We start from the raw sequence: 16837 nt of genomic DNA, 5'->3' as shown, positions 1-16837 counted from the left end.
CTGTGGACGTTTTCGACGTCCTGCGTACGCCTAATGGAATTTCAGTGCCCATGGTTAAGCCAATAGCACGAACCACTGCTTCACAGTCCTGGTGGAATGCTACCATAAAACTTGTTGCTGCGGTGGCGCTGCACAGCTAAGCACAGCTCTTGGAGTTTTCTTGTAGCCGAACGCACAACAGTGCCTGGCACTTACAATATAGGCCTAGCAAGAGTTGCTTGTAGTTAACTGGGCCGTGCGTTTTATGCAGTGCGAGGTTGTTGCAGGAATGGTTTATTTTTCTCAGTTGAACGCACATGCGGTAATGATTCCCAGTTTTAACGCCGACTCGCAGAAACTTCCTTTCACTGCTGCTGCAGAGCCTGCCGCAGTGTTCAGAGGTAGAAGAAAATGAACGAGGCGGCACAGACGACAGCAGTGAGGCAGGCGTCATTCCGTTGCAGCGTCACTAGTTTTCTAGGTTCTTGAAACGACATCCGTGAACTAACCCCAGGACCGCCGTCAACCAACTCGCCCACAAGCCTAGGTGCGTTCGGAACGTGGTCACGCAACTGGCGTCAGCACTTACCTGCGAGAAATCCGGCGTCTCCGGCATCCGCGTAGAACAATCGGGTGTAGGCTGCGCTGGATGATATGTGCTTCTTGTCCTCGACAGGCTCTGAAGAGTGTAATTGAACGCCGTTTTCAGAAGAATTCGCTTTAGGCATGCCGATTCGGGGTACGTCAGCGCCGTCGTCTGCCGCGAAGACAGCGTGCTGAGGTCGTCTCCGCCGTGGTGCGGCGCATATGGTTAGGCAGAGAGCGCTCACAACTGCCAGCAGGATGCTTAACGTAGTCGAATATTGAGCCTGGAAAAGAGCGACAAGTATTTGCCCCTTTCATCGCGTGATTTGTTAGAGGGGAACTGAAAGCGTCATGGTGTAGACCAACTAAGAACTACGTCATCAATAAGAGAACGTAAATAGAAGTACACAAAAAGATCTAAGCATGCAGGCTTGAGAAAGGTGCAGGAGTCTATAGTGACCCCCCCCCCCGCCCCCGGCCACCCATGGGTCCTTCCCTTTGCTCTTTTTCGACTGCCCTGGTAATTAACGAATTCCTTCTCCCTGCACACTCACATCTACAACGTTTGTCTCCTGGACTCCAGCCGGAACGGATGTTTGGACCACCTCTGCAGAACTCTGCTCTTGTAAGTTAGGGTGGCCGATGTCCAAGCCACCGGCGTTGTCACCTTCACCGGTCCGCGGGACCACGCACACACAGGAGTTGATCCAGGTGGCAGTGACCATGACGATGAGTATCATGGCAGGTATGCGGGCCGCGACACAACCGCGGAAATACGAAGACACGACCACAGAGACGTCGCTCGAAAATAGCCACGGCTTCTTCCTTTTCATCTTCTATCGTGTTTGATACTGCTAGAATCTCCAAAGACTGATGCTTATTGCATGAACATGTTGAGGACTGTTATTTGCCGCTAGGCTCGTATCATACATATATGCATAAAAACAATTGGAAAGGCTCTAACGTAGTTAAACCTAGTAGACGTGTGAAAGCATGTGTTTAGTCTCGTTGGCTCACGGTTTTGCTTGACTCGTTCGTCGGCACGTCTGGCGACGATATTAGACTAAGCTTAAGCTCTGATCGAGGTTAACCTGATCTGATCTGTTCACGGCGTAGATGACGTTGATGAAGACGACAGCGTGCAATAAATACACAGCGCGAGAGTGGTCCCATCTTTTACCTCCTTCCAAAACTGACGAAGGCCGAAGCTGTGGCATGACGTCACCTTGAGACTCACGCGTATCCTAACCTATATCACAAACACTTGTTCCTCCCCACTCTCTACCCGGACAATTGCTCGAGCTGCGGACACCACCGACCTACACTGTACCATTCCGTTTGGGCCTGCACAACAACACCCGGCGACATCCCACCTATAACCGTCCCCTTCCCTTCTTCTTGGGAAGATGCCCTGTCAAGCACGAAGCCGACCGACCAGCGCCGGCTCATCGAGCGTGCCGGGACGATAGCGGTGGCCAACGGAGCTATGGACTAAGAACCCTTCTTCTTGAGACCGCTCTGACCAGCACAAATCCGCCAGACTAGCGACAGCTCCTCTAGCGGGCCTGCAAGATCGCGGCGGCACATTGAGCCGTGGACTGAGGGCTTCACTCATGAGGACAAGCATATAATACGTAATAAAAGTTTTTCCTCCTCCTCCTCCTCCACATTACGGCGGCACGTAAATTGGTCGCTTTTGAGAAACCAGAGTATTTCTGACCTTCAGCAGTTAACGCGTCAGAGTAGAATCAGAACATTCGAAAACAATGCCCCCAGCTCTTGAGCCGCTAGAGAGTGTTTTACACCATAAGCTACAAGTGCCGTCCGCGTTCAATTTCGGCGCGATAGTACAAACGTATATTTTTTTGTCGGTGTCATATCATAAACGCTTCCTCTGCGTTTCGCGGAACTCTAAACGCAAGTAGAATTCTTTTGAGCGGGATTCGCTTTAAACGGCTGGGTCGAAAGGTAGCCTCGCGAAAGATATGACTGCTCTCCCTCGAAGCAGCATTCGCTCTGGTATGAGCATCCGAACAACCGTCGCAAGCAGGCTACCATACCGACGACGGCGCGGTGCGCCGATACGGCACAGACCAACGTTTATAGATACACTTGAGTTTCGAAACTCCCCTGCTGGAGCCGGGCGCGACTTGCCCCTAGGGAGTGTGAGGGCGCTGCGGTCGCTAGTTGCGCCAACGTTTGGCTTGCGGCGTGTGCGTCGCTGGCTGTTTTTTCCTGTTGCCACGTGTTTTTTTTTGCGTGTTTGTGTGGCTTTAGTTTTCATTTAATTTGGTTTCGTGTTTGTGAATGTACGACTGCTTCGTGAATTTCGTTAAAAGTCAGCCGTTTGCCGTAACGGAGTGAGAAGCGAGTGATTTGGACGCTGCAAGAAGTCGTCGATTTCCACGGCCTGCTGCTGCCGGCCAGCCGTGTTTTTCCACCAAGAGCTGCACTCATCGACCTGTTTTGCCTTTTAACTTCAACTGCGTTGAAATTCAGCCAGCATGCCGACCTGCTTCGTGCCTGGTTGCACGAGCGGGTACCGAAACAACCCAGAAAAGAGGCACTTTTTTGCTCCACCATCGGACCCGCTGCTTCGTGAGAGGTGGGTTAGAGCGATCCCCCGCGCTGACAAGCTACTCAGCAAAACATGCAAAGTGTACGACGTTCAATTCCAGCCGTCAGACATCGTCAAAACATTCGAGCACAACATCAACGGTGAAGTTGTGGAGATAGAACGGGGTTCGTGGGCACTGAAAAATGGTGCCATTCCCACGCTGTTTCCCAATTTGCCCAGTTACCTGTCTTCTGCAACCAAAAGGCGCGATCACCGAAGAAGAGAGGCGGAACTGCTCGGAGTGCACAGCTGGCTTGTCATGTCACTCACAAAGAATCACAAGAGCTGCCGGGTGATTTCGATAGCACTGACATTGCAAACATCATCGAGAATGGTGCGTCGCTGCAACTGCCTCGAAACTGGCAATTTTCAGTTGTGGTGGAGGAGCCTGGTGATCGTCAGCAAGCAGTTTTCTACGAAGCAGGAATGAAAACAGGTGTGTTCTCCATCCTCAAAAGCCTTGTGGTAAGGGAGGATCTTACATACATTATTTCAGGGAATGGAAAACTACTACAAAGATCGCTTGTCGATGTGCAGATGCGCTCGCTAAAAGACGTGGAAGCGATAGTGCCAATTGTGCACAACATGAAATTCTGCCTTGGATGTAGCCACAGTGCTGTGAGTGGCTCCGAAAACTCTTCAAACAAAACTGGAACTGTGTACCACAAGGATTGTACAGTTCTAACAGATGCAGACAGAGGTGTGTGTGTGCCATGTGTGTTAGCATGGCAAAAATGTTGAAGAGAAAGGCTGCATCAAAACAGCCTAGGAAGAAAGTGCCTGTGGCAGCCAGTGTGCTTAGGAAGCGTCTGATCCGTGCCACTGCTGCAAGAGAGTGCAAAAAGGCAGAAGTCGGCTGAGTGCTAAGCTAAAAAACGCTTTCACGACAGCCATAGACGACATTGTAAAAGATTTGCCTGGGCCACAGAAGGTGGCCATTCGTGCCGCTGTAATGCAGCAAGCAGCGAAGTCGCCTCGTGGACGCAGGTACATAACAGAGTGGCTCATGGTGTGCCTGCTCCTGAGGCTAACAAGCCCGAAATGTTATAGGACTCACTCTGATATGAAGATTCTACCCCTGCCCAGCGCCAATCGCTCAAGGGTCTGCCATGCGAGTATGGTATGAATAAATTTGCATTGGAAAGCACTAAGCTGCAAATGAATGGAAAGCTGGAGCATCATACGTATGGCTCAATTATCATCGACGAAATCAAGTTAAGGGAAACGATAGAGTTCAACAGAGCTTCTTACAATTTTGATGGCTTCGTCAACTATGGGGACATTTGCAATGAAGACTCCAACGTGCTAGCAGACCATGCATTGGTGTTGATGTTTAACCCTATGTTTGAGCCCTGGATTCAACCAATAGCAACATATGCAACGAAAGGGGCCGGGCCAGGATGGATTTTGGCGAAGATAGTGGTGAGCTCAGTTTTACAGCTATTTCAGTATGGCGCCAATGTGTTGGCAGTTATCAGTGATGGTGCGGGAAGCAACAAATCCATGTGGACACATCTTGGAGTAAGTGGCAAACTGACGGGTGCCAGCAGCAAAATGGAGCATCCTTGCCTTCCAGATGCATCACTTCACTTCATATGTGATGTTCCTCACATAATGAAATCCATTAGGAATCATCTGATGAAACACAAATATGGTCAGGTACAAAGCTTTTTGCTCAGCATCTCGGTCTTCTTAAAACTGCACTATGTTGCTGTACTTTGTTTTCTAAGGCACTATGCAATTATTTAATTTCAGATAGGAGACTACAAAGTAAATTATGAGTACTATGTGCGGCTGTTCGAGGCTGAAAAGAAAGTGTTCATAAAAGTAGTTCCAGAACTGACTGCATACCACGTGAACCCACAGGCACTTCAGAAAATGAACGTTCGTCTGGCCACTCAGGTACTCAGTTTTGAGCAGCGTTTTTTTTTTTTCATCCATGCAGCCTAATCTCCTGCAAAGGAAAACTTTTTTCATTTATAAGTAGTCCTCCTGCATGTAGATCGTTTACAAATTTTCCTATCACTTGCCTATCTCCTCCCTTCGCCAACGTGGCAAAAATAACGTTAGTTCCATGTCACTGACTTTCCATTGAAAGCTCTGCCCAAAGTATTTTTCTGCAGTCGCTTACTTTTGCGAAGTTATCAGGGTCGACAACTCTGACAGTGAAAGATGTCCTATTGTTTTTCAGCTTGATTCATCATTGTTAAATTCAGTTTTCATTGAGTTATTCATTTCTTGGTTATGCCTTCTTTTCAGCCGAAGTGTTGCTGTTGGCCTTAAGGTATACAGGCAACTGAAAGTTCCTGGCTTCAGTGACAGTGCTGGAACAGAGACATTGACAAAACTTCTGAATGATATTTTTGACATTTTGAACGCTAAAATTCCTGCAGCAAAATTAAGGTAAGCTTTCTGAACCTTTGTGTGTGGAGTAAGGTGTGAAAAAAAATGCTTCTATTTTCTTTTTATGCACTGCAAATGTAATATTGCAAGTTGTCTCATGAACCGTTTTGCCATGATGTTTTGTATGCTTGCAGGTCTTGAAAGACTTCCTGAAAATGATGAATTACTCGGAATCAATCCCAAATTTGAGGCTTTTTGCATCCAACCAGACCATGGAGTCTTTGCGTGTCACATTAATGTCGGTTCTGTCCTTGATCGAGTTCTTGCACAGCCGTGGTGTCAGCTATGTCCTTACAGCAAGCTTAAACCAAGATCCACTTGAGGTAATTGAACTATTTCCAGTGTTCTTTCTGGGCAGTGTTGACACCTGTTTATTTATTTTTTTTCAGAGGTTCTTTGGGCTCGTGAGGTCGTTTGGGGGTGACGAGGATCACCCGACAGTAACGAACTTCGGTCAACTGTTCCGCCTGCTTTCTCTGTACACTCCGGGGAAGTTGGCTGTAAAGGGTAACTGTGAAGGAGGCGATGATCGTGTTTTGCTAAGTGCATTTGCAAGCCTTAGCGCAAAGCGTCGTGAGGCGCTTACTCAAAAAAGCTTGGTTAAAGAAGAGGTGTGGAAGCGACTCACATCCATACCGTTTAAGGACTTGTGCGATCTGCCCAACGATCATGTCTACTGTGTGCCAGCACCAGAAACGACAGCACTGTACTATTTATCTGGTTATGTTGCTTTCAAGGTAAACAAAACTGCACGTTGTATGGACTGCAAAAAAGATGATGTGTGCTCACAGGATTGCCTTCCTCCTGAAGCACTCCTAGTAATTGAGCGTGCACACGTGTCAGGTTGTCTGGTGTACCCATCAAAAAAATATTTCGTGTGTAAGCACTGTAGAGAACGCTATAAACAAAGCCAGCAAACTAGCTGCATTTGGCGACCTTTTTTGGAAGGTTTTAGACAGCCTCAATGAAAAATGGCACCAACACGGTTGGCTGCTCACAGCACTGTGACGAATTTACTGCTGAAGTGATCCATTTTTATTTAGCCACTCGTATGCACTTCTTTGCAAGTGCCAAGAGAATGACTCTGCAGTGAAGGCACGAAGGGAGAGGAAAAAGGCAAAGCTTGTCTAAGAATGCTCAAAGCCTGTTCTTTTCAGCAAATGTGTTAATAAAGTGTTTTTTTTTTAATGTCATTCACCCAGTTCTTGTTGTCGTGTTTCTTGGTACATTGCGTACATTATGTACATGGGTGTTGTAAACTGTGGATAAGGCTGCACAGTATAGACTACAGCACGAAGGTGGGCTGCGGAGGTCGTCAGCTGCAAAACATTCCATTTCGCCGACTTGCACCTCGCCTTGAGCGCCTTGAAGTTGCGCGCGCTTGCGGTCAGTGCAAAGGGAAGGCGAATGGTGCTCGGTATCAGTATGAAATTTTCATTGCGCATTTCTTCAGGTAAGCGGGAATGGATGCAACAAGCGCTGCATTTGGAAAGACAATAATTTGAGGCTCACTACTAGCCACAAGAGCGTAACTTTAAAGATTGTAGGAAAGAAAACGGACGCAGTCAAGTCCGCCATCCTACGCTGGCGCGACGCGCTCAATGAGCGGCACGGCTTTTAGCGACGATGAAACTGTAACCTACCGCGGCTTTGAAGTCACAGGACAGTTGTTCTGCAACAGGCGACTATTCGTACTGTCACATGTTCGTACATAACCGCTCTTTCAATAGCCACCGCGCTGGCAAACGCACCGAGCGCGCTCCACTACGACGAAGGCTGGAACGCGTGAATGTGAAAGACAGAAAAGTTCGAACTTTTCGCCGCATGATAAAATTTCCGCAAACCGAAATTGTTAGCGAATAAAAGTCAGTTGTACAAGCGATCTAGGAGCGCCCTGCACAGGCAAAACATTGGGCGCTAGCAGACAACGCTTGCTTCCATAGTGCAACCTTCGACCGCAGCGCCACGGTGGCAGGAACCGCGGCGGGCCGGCTCCTGCCAATGGGCGCGGCGGAGAGTTTCGAAACTCGCACAGACAGGGGCTCGAATGACAGCAGACGGACGAGTCCATATGCACGAGGGGTGTGCGTAGGAGTGGGACGTACTGGTTGTGGCTTGCAGGTGCTTCGGGCGCTCGTTAGTTCACCGTTCTTTTCAGGTCGTAAGCGCGCACACCACCGTTGATGTTCTGTCGTGCTCTGTGAGACCACGGCGCATCGGCAGGTGTCCGCTGTTTCTAGCGTCAGCGAATTAACCAGGCGTGAAAGCAATTTCCTTCCTTCTGTTCGGCGCATCACGCCTTACACTCAACCAAACATGGCGGACAGAACGTATCGCCTCTGCGGCTTCGCTACCGGCATCGACTGGAAGCCCGTCACCTTCAAAGAGTCACTTCCGTCGGTGTGGGTGTGCGACCTGTGCGCCTACGTTAGCATGAAATTGGCCATCCTGCACTGTGGGAGCGTTTTGTGCTCGGCTTGCCTCAATGAGTGCATCACAGACGACGGCCGCTCTATCTGTCCTCTGGACAAGAAAACGTTTTCAATGGATGTGGATATATGCTGGATTCCGGATCCTCGCGGCCATTTCGACAAACTGCAGGTATGTGTGAGCATGAGGGCTGACATCAGCCATTGGCAGTATCGAAGATACATGTGTCTTGGATACTATTCTTCTGTACATTTTGTGTATCGGTATTAGGCATAGCTTGACAGAACGAAACTATGGGACTGTCGGTACCAATACACACATTTTAATGCGTACTGTATTTTAAAGTCCCTGGATAGTAAAAAAAAAAGTGTGCCGCAGATCTCGAGGATGCTGTGAGTCAGACTTTGGGCCGCCAGCGCTGGCTCAGGTGGTAGCGCAATGAACAAAGGGAAGAAATAGGGGGAGACGATGCCAATGCCCTTAGCCCGGTCAGTCGTCTTTCTTCCTACGTTCGTTGTTTGCCAGAGAGACGGAATATATGTTTGCCTTCTGCAAACTCGGTGACAGAATATGCTAGAAGGCAGGCTCACCGCTAGTAACAATACCCCATTCACCTTCATGCCAAGCTACGGTGGCTGCCAGCAGAAATGGAAGAGTTTTGTTATTTAGGTATTCACTTGTAATCCTGTTCGCCAGTGGCGTAGCCGGAAATTTTGTTTGGGGTGGGGGGGGGGGGGGGGGCTCATGTTGCGGCGCGTCTTCGTGATAGAATTTGTGGAAGGTTCAAACGCAACAATAACTGCATTTCCATTGCCATTGACAACGCCATTGTGTATTAGATAACGCTACGCACTCTCTATAGAAGTGAAATATGTATTTTTTTAAATAAAATAATGTATTCGTATGTCTTAAAAATCGTGGCATACATGATTACAAAACATAATACTGAGCAGGGGACAAGACACAGGAGAGAAGCAAACAGGAACAGCTCGTCCTGTTTGATTCTCTTCTGTGTCTTGTCCCCTGCTCAGTTTTATGTCTTGTAATCATGTCATACCAACTATCCCCTTATCGTTCACTCGTGGCAGACATAACTGATACCAATGCTTCCATGTTTTTTGCGTATTTAATAAGTAAAGAAAGTTTCACACGAAGTCTAGAACTATCAAGAGTGGCAGATCGGGCTAGTTGGTAATTTTCCATAATGCGATACAGCGCGAATAAAGACGGGGACGAAACGAGACAAGACACCACAGCGCTGTCTAGAACTATGTCGGTCCAGAACCATCAAAACAGTGCATGCCGCTGATATGAAAAACGTAAAGGCCATGAAATTACCAAGCAGAGGACAAATATTTTAACGAATGTTTGTCGTTCAAGAACATTTACATTTCTGTACATTTGCAGCCGGCAGGGAAAAATCTCAATGACGCTGTCCTTCGTTCCAGTGTACTGCGCAGCAGCAGCTGTCACCGGTCATGTATTGCGAGGAATTGCACCGAAAGTTTAGTCGCAACAGCGAGCCATCGGTAGGCCCTTGAACGTTGGTTCTAGGACGGGGCCTCTTGAGTTACATGACTCCAGGTGCATGGGCGTTGCCACGAAATCCAACCTGAGTTAACAATGTTCGCGCCAAAATGACTTTTCTAGTCTGAAAAAGACACTGTAGGTGACAAAATCAGAATGACTTCCGGCGCCGGTGGTTGTTTTTGGTCAGAGGTGCGTGACAGTTCTAAAAAATTTCCGTTGGGGGGGGGGGGGGGGGAGGGGGGGTCTTGAAGCCCCATAACCCCCTCCCGCCCTTGCTACGCCCCTGCTGTTCCCATAAAGTTCAGGTTAGTTTTGCTGCTCAAGTCGGTCTCCTACAGCCTGCCTGTTTACCGCATGCTCTTCTTCAGGCTGTCGCTAAGACCTTGTTGAAAGCCTTGTCTAGCCTTACGCCCAAACTCTAAGGCTCTAAGGGATGACATGTGCGAGAGGCTTAAGTTCGAGGTGACACCTTATGCTCAAAAGGTCTCGCTCAACCTGAAGGGGGTTTCCGGAAAATTGGGTGTTCAGGTCCCTTTTTCTGCTCCTTTCAAGCTGTCCCGTTTGTGCTCATTAACCAAGAAACATAGGCAAAAAAAAAAGGTTGGGTTTGGCGCCAACCACAGAAACAAATTCATTCCTTGCAGAACGAACCTCACCTTAAGCTCCCGCTCACCTGTGGCAGCCGCTCACCTGTGGCAGCCGTCACTGTGGCTCAGTAGTTAAAGCGCTCGGCTGCTGACCCGACGAAAAATGCGGGTTCGATCCCGGCCGGGGCAGTCGTGTTTCGATGGAGGCGAAATTTTAGAGGCCCGTGTACTGTGCGATGTCAGTGCACGTTAAATAACCACATGTGGTCGAAATTTCCGGAGCCCTTCACTACGGCGTTCCTCATAGCCTGAGTAGCTTTGGGACATTAAACCCCCATAAACCAATCACCTGTGGCAAGGTGTATGTAGGCCAGACGGGCCGCTGCATAAGCAAACTATTACTAAAGCATGCCAACACCTTAGATGCGGCACGTGTACAGCATCTACCTAAACAATGCAAGTCCTGCAGGCATGACGATGAAGAATGCACGCCGCTTTTCGGCCAAATATAGATTATCTGCGATGCGAGGGAACGAAAGGAAGAGGAGTAGTAGTAGTAGTAGTAGTAGTAGCAGTAGTAGTAATAGTAATAGAAGTAGTAGGACACTATATTTTTCCGACAGATACAGGATTGGCTTTAGCCCGTATACTCCTAGACGACGGCTTGGAGTCCTTGGACCCCGGAGGCGTTTTCGGCCAGTCGGACGATTCTCAGCTGAGTCTCAGAGACTGAGCTGTGCATTAGAGTCTCCCAAAGATCCTCTGTCCTAGATTCTTTATGTACGTTTTATGTTTTAGGAACGAAAGGAGCGAGATATTCTTGAAGCCTGGCACATAGCGAGATATGCCCCTGACAAATATGTCAATGAGGCTTCCATCCACTGGTACAGCAAGGAACTTGATTTTCTTGGTTTGAGAAGGTGGTTTTGCGTTTGATGGCGTTTTTGGTTTGGAGCGCATACGCTTTGTTGACGAAGAAAGGAGACAATGGCACAGTCAGCCAGTTGTCAGGCTGCGCTCGCCCAGTGTGTTTCTTTTCTGTGTCCCGTTCGTTGTGTACTTTTATGCTTAAACAATGCCGCATCAACTAGCCCCCACCGGTTTGTCACACAGAGATCACCGTGGTCACACAGAGCACTATAGCTGGCCAATTATTCCCGCACTGTGAAAGGCTTTTTAGCGATCTGCGCCGATGAAATACTCGGTGGACTGGACGGTCACCCAACCACACCTCAGAATATCGGCTGGCGAGCGAAAATTCACACCAATGAGACAACCTGGATAGCTGCGTATACCTCTGCCTTATCCCAATGCCAGTTAAGCCAAACGAGGAACTTTATCTCCAGCGTTCGCACGTAGATCCTCATTAGTGGTGAACCCTTACCAGCAGAATCATTAAATTTTAGTCGATGCCAGTCCCTTTCCTCGCCGAGTAGGCTTAGCGAGTACATGGGGTTTGCGTGCGATATCGGCGACTGTAGGGAGTAAGTGACAAGTTACAGCGAATGAAACTAGGGATCGAGTGTAGCTTTGGCAGCAGTGAACTGAAATCGACGATTGCTTAGTTACCACAACGCACATACCATGCTCTAAACAAAAATACGCCTATGTGAGAGTGAAAACAGGGTGTCTACGAATGGGAAAAAGCGTGAAAACCGGGAATTCTCAGGGAATGTGGATAATCTGGAAAAACACAGAGAAAACTCAGGGAAATTAGCTGCAGTTCTACATAAAAGGAACTATAACCGCGATAATGCTGCCTCGTGTAAACAAAGCGGACTGGCGTTGCACGGATTGTCCAGTGCGACCGCTGGCCTCCAACGTTGTGCTGTCAAGTGAAGCATCCCAGCAAGGCGGCAGAAGAGATGCCGCCGCCATCTGGAAGACGTTGAAGCAACGAGCGTTAGCTGTCTGTTTACTAGAATTGATATGAATGAGATTAAAGTGAGGTAATACCAATTTGACATATTGGGTTTATAAGTGATGCCACCAATCAACCAAAATTCTATATACTAATGACGTCACCAGTTAATCGCCAATTGGGTTGCTATATCGATTTACTTTGGGGGCCACAATCTTGAATTCCTCGGGCTTGGAAAATTGCACGCCGAAGGGATGTGGTACCAGACCCCAAGAAATCGAGAAACGTGACGAGTAAGAGCTAGCGCTTTTAAAATCTTTGCCGCGCCGGCGGCGCTTGCAATTTCGAAGCGTACTACGTCGAAAGCGGACACTTTCCCGCGCTTCCCCGACGCTGTGGCCAACGGCAGAGCGCGCGCTTCCTACGGTTCGCACGTGCGCTCTTCGACGGCCAGCGGCCTCCCCTTGTTTCCCTGTGTTTCCGAGTGGACAGCTCCAACAAGACGGCAGTAAACGTTGTGAGAACTTGCGATGGCCCCAAATGAACTCGTCCTCCCTGCGCATCTCCTTGATGGAAGCGTCCATTTCTGCCCGCAGGGGGTGCATGCGCGCGATGCAGGCGGCGCAGCTTTGGGAGAAAGGGAAATAGTTTCGCGCCTTTTCGTGATCTGCCTACGCTAGCAAAGCGACGAATTCTGTCCGTACTTTGTTGCGCCATTTTGAACCGACTTAGTTTTATTGACTACTGTGGTGCCGCAGGCAAGACGTGTGCGACGTATCAAGCGTGACGGTGAATACTCACGCATAACCGGGAGCAGCATTTACCCAATGAAGTTTCTCCCTTCGTAGCTCTTTCACTTCTACAAACTAAGGTTTCTATAATCTGCAGTTTGTCTGAATAGACTTGCTGAGAGAGAATCGCACTTGTGACGCTAAAGTTCAGGTACCACACTATCGCATTTACTATCAGTACATAGAAATATCTCACATTTGAAAATATTTGTTTCCGCACGCATCTTCCTTTTAGTTCGTATTTGAAAATATTCAATTCGACTGCCAGTTTGTTTCAGCATTTTTTCGAAGATATTCGATTTCTTATGCATTTTTCTAATCTCTTCCCTTTTTTAATGAAATAAACATTGCTCCTTGCTATTCAAATAGGATTAAATCGTTGTTTTTATTTTTTAACATGCTTACTGGAGAGTGATACCATCAGGCGGCTTAATAAATAATTGGTTTTTGGGGAAAGGAAATGGCGCAGTATCTGTCTCATATATCGTTGGACACCTGAACGGCGCCTTAAGGGAAGGGATAAAGGAGGGAGTGAAAGAAGAAAGGAAGAGGGAAGTGCCGTAGTGGAGGGCTCCGGAATAATTTCGACCACCTGGGGATCTTTAACGTGCACTGACATCGCACAGCACACGGGGTTAGCGGCTTTGTGTCAGCTTGTTCTTGCATAAAACAAAGTAATGTGTCACTCAGGGAATTTTACAAATGCAATCAGGGAAAACCTGGAAAACTCGGGGAATTTGGAAACGTCAACTTGGTAGAAACCCTGAAAAAAAAAGCATTAAGCTGTCCTCTATCGCACACACTATTGTGGAACACCAAGTCTCTCGAAGGCAAGGGCCAACGTCATCCTCACCCTTTTGTAAAAGGGTGTGCGAATTCGCCCCCCTCCGGTGACGAATTCCTCCCACTTGCCATGCCGTCCTACTTGCAAGTAACTATACCTCTAGTTAGACATTGCACCGCTGTCGCCATACCCTCCTCTTCCCATGGTAGGCACCCTCCGTGTCGTTCCCGTGGCAGCCACCTTCTGGTCAAGTAAGACGCGAAGCCCAGGGAATGGTCCTTTAACCGCTGTCTCTGTTAAAAAATCAACTGCCACATTCGCCTCTACTGATGGGTGCGGTGCTAGTGAGCACTCTTTAAATTATGTCAGACAGAAAATGAATCTACATTAAAATGCACAGTCAATGCGTTTGATTGTGGGCCAAGCCCTGCGTCCTTTTTACTTACGGAACACCAAGTATCTCGAAGGCGATAACCAACATCATTCTAGCTTAGGATTGTGATGGGTTTCTGAAAGCCCGACTATAGTGTATAAAAGGGAACAGTGCGGTAATTTTTTTGCTAGTGGCTGTATGGGTTAGGTGCCAATAGGCCTAACTATATAGGTATTAACACCCATGATTTCAAAAATATGGCACGCGTGAACAACATGACAAATTCTAAAGCAATGCACTGCCATTAGCCAGTCTGACCCCCATTTATTAACTGCGTCAAGGTGATGACAGTGTAGCGCATGGCGCTTAGTGTAATTATGCTACAATATAGTTTTATGCTTGTGGCGCTGTCTGGTCCTTTCTGCTCTCTCTTCTGCCTGTCTTCTTTGTCCGCGAGTCGTTAATCTAAAAACATGACCTTAAATGATGTCAACGAGCTTAAAATGGTAATCGTCCACAGATATGTCCATACTGCTATCAACAGCAGTGTGAAACGCGCATGCATACTGTCTAGCAAAGACGAGGTCTTGTACTTGTTAGCATGGGACAGTGGGGGCTTGTACTGCATCCCCGGGTCCAGTGGCTTCATGTGTGGTGACCTTACGTGTGGTGGGTCTTAGTCGTCGATCTTGAATGCATATTTAAGCGCTGAAAGCACTTGACGAAGTCTCTTTGTATCTTTCCGATAAAAAAAATGAAGGTGAGCTGCTGGAACAGTGAGCACGGCTGTGACTTCGTGGGTCCCCTTGGAAAGCTGCTGGAGCACTTCGAACAACGGTGCGACTTCCACGCAGCCTCGTGCCCCAGGTGCAGGGACACCATGCCTCGGAAGGACCTGCCGAGACACTACAGCGCTGGATGCATTGCAGTCGCTTCGCCAGAGGCGAATCTCCAGGAGCCTGCGGCGGCTCAGCAGTCGGCTTCAAGGCGGCTGGACTTGCCAGTCGACTGTTGCCACGACGTCCTGGCATCAGTACAGAGCCGTGCTAATGAACTAGCCGAGGCACTGAGAGGCCTCAGCACCGAGTTCAGGCAAGAAGTGCTGTCGGAATGGGGTGTCATCTCTGCGTCACTGCGCGAAACGGTGTCGGCTGTGACTGAGACCTCCGTTGAGCTGAGTAGAATAGAGACACTGCTGGGGACACATTGCAGTTCACTTAGAGCTGCGCAAAGTGTCCATGCCAGTGCGCCTGTGGCAGCTGCATCACTCGAAGGGAGTACTTTGGTGGAATCTCGTGGGGGCAACACCAGTGCTGCCAATGAGCAGCATATTGTCTGGACCGTATTATTCCCACACTCCTCCAACTACCATTATCGGGAAAACTGTTTCGCGTGCTCTCAGGTAGCACTTGATGGTACGTGCGCTCGTCTTAACCTGATGTGCGAGCATTCTTACCGTACCGATTTCCTTATTGTGTACGCAGAGTCAACACGACCAAATGAGTGCGTCGTGGTGTCCGTGAAGCCCTTCACTTGTGACTCGCAAACGTCGCCGTCCTATTGGCATAAAAGCCGTTGGCAAAATTCAAAACCACAAGGTCCCCCGCTTACTTTGCGGTACATGGCTTCCTTAAGCTCTCATAGGCCAACTGTTATAGGTGACATTAATAAGTTTGATTTTATAATCAGTGTGAATCAATGTGCTCATTAAGCCTGTTTCAACACACTGTAGCACAAAAACTGCTACGCAGAAACTTTATCCTCATCATCTGAGGCGGGAGGACATCAGCTTACTCAGACTTTTTCTTGACTTATCGGCAATTTAGGTTTCTACCAGTTTACCTCCATCTTTAGAGTTTTTCCGACTGCGTGATTTCCTTCCGCTGCGGTGAAATATCTGTTGGCCGTTAGTTAAAGTTGTGGCTTAGGCGGCACATCAAGGTAACGAAGACAGCGGTAAACAGCTTACTATGTGACCGATTGATATTCGCATAGCCTCCTATTAGATACTCTATGTAGACAAGCTTCGATTTCGCAACGCTGTAATCATCGGTACATGTACCATCATCGAAAACAAAAACGATACAGTTACGCGAAATAAGGTTCCAGTGACAGCAACGAAACTGTTCGCATTATTCACGTTCACTGACGTCCTACTGTTTTGCACTTTTTTCATATGTATGTGAAACCGATCCTGTTACGACCTGAGACTGAGGCCAACAGTATGTAATAAATAAATAAATAAATGTTACGTTTACGCATAAACTTCCTCCTTTGTGGCTGTTTCATTGAGTTTTACATGGAAATAAAACCTCGGAATTTCGTCTTCAGCAAAAAACCTGTCACTTTCGAATGCAGCCCCCCACTAGCAACGATGCCATTTAGCCATCTGTGGGCTGGTCTATGCATGTTATCGTACACGAACAGAGGCTGCTTCTGAAAGCAGCAACGGCTCACTACGCCTTGAAAACTCATACCTGGTGCCATTAAACTGCGAAGGAAATGTAATCCAGTGCGCCATTTGTATCAACAGCAGCCCTCACTGTGAGACGGCACGAAGAGACTAATGCACTGGTTAGGCGTTTATACCGCCATGATTAAATGACTACTGACGACAACTCCACCCATAAATTAAAAACTGCGCAAAGGCAGAACTAAAATAATTGATTACGATAGTCGGTAATGCGAAAATTGGGCTCAGCTCATCACACGCCACTTGCCACCACTTGCAGGTGGCGTACGAACACACTAGCGGAAAAACGCGCGGCACGCCGCTGGCGGCACAACCGCCGCCGCGAAAGGGACGGACATACCGGCGGCGAGGAGTACGCGGGAAAGCGCCGCCGCGCAAAGCTCCCTTCTTGACAAACCGGTCGAGGTCCTTGATTCTGCCGCCG

The 16837-nt window shown here is 48.3% G+C and overlaps 1 protein-coding gene and 1 pseudogene across 2 annotated transcripts in view; both read left to right on the top strand.

The window, feature by feature from the left end:
* LOC144107938 (uncharacterized) overlaps positions 1-16203 on the top strand; it is a 39993-nt gene extending 23790 nt beyond the window's left edge. The window contains exons 1-2 of one of the 2 annotated variants that reach the window (XM_077641178.1): positions 7674-8185; positions 14701-16203. In XM_077641178.1, coding sequence (XP_077497304.1) covers positions 7901-8185; positions 14701-15651 — 1236 coding nt within the window. In that variant the 5' untranslated portion in view covers positions 7674-7900 and the 3' untranslated portion in view covers positions 15652-16203. Of the gene's footprint in view, positions 1-7673; positions 8186-14700 lie in introns of those variants that run through there. The other variant, XM_077641179.1, reaches the window with a different exon arrangement.
* LOC144106240 (uncharacterized) lies at positions 3069-6227 on the top strand (annotated as a pseudogene).
* Positions 16204-16837: the final 634 nt, after the last annotated feature.

The sequence above is a fragment of the Amblyomma americanum genome, chromosome 10 (genome assembly GCF_052857255.1).
Source record: "Amblyomma americanum isolate KBUSLIRL-KWMA chromosome 10, ASM5285725v1, whole genome shotgun sequence".
Taxonomy (NCBI): Eukaryota; Metazoa; Arthropoda; class Arachnida; order Ixodida; family Ixodidae; genus Amblyomma; species Amblyomma americanum.
This window is presented reverse-complemented; position numbering and strand designations above follow the sequence as displayed.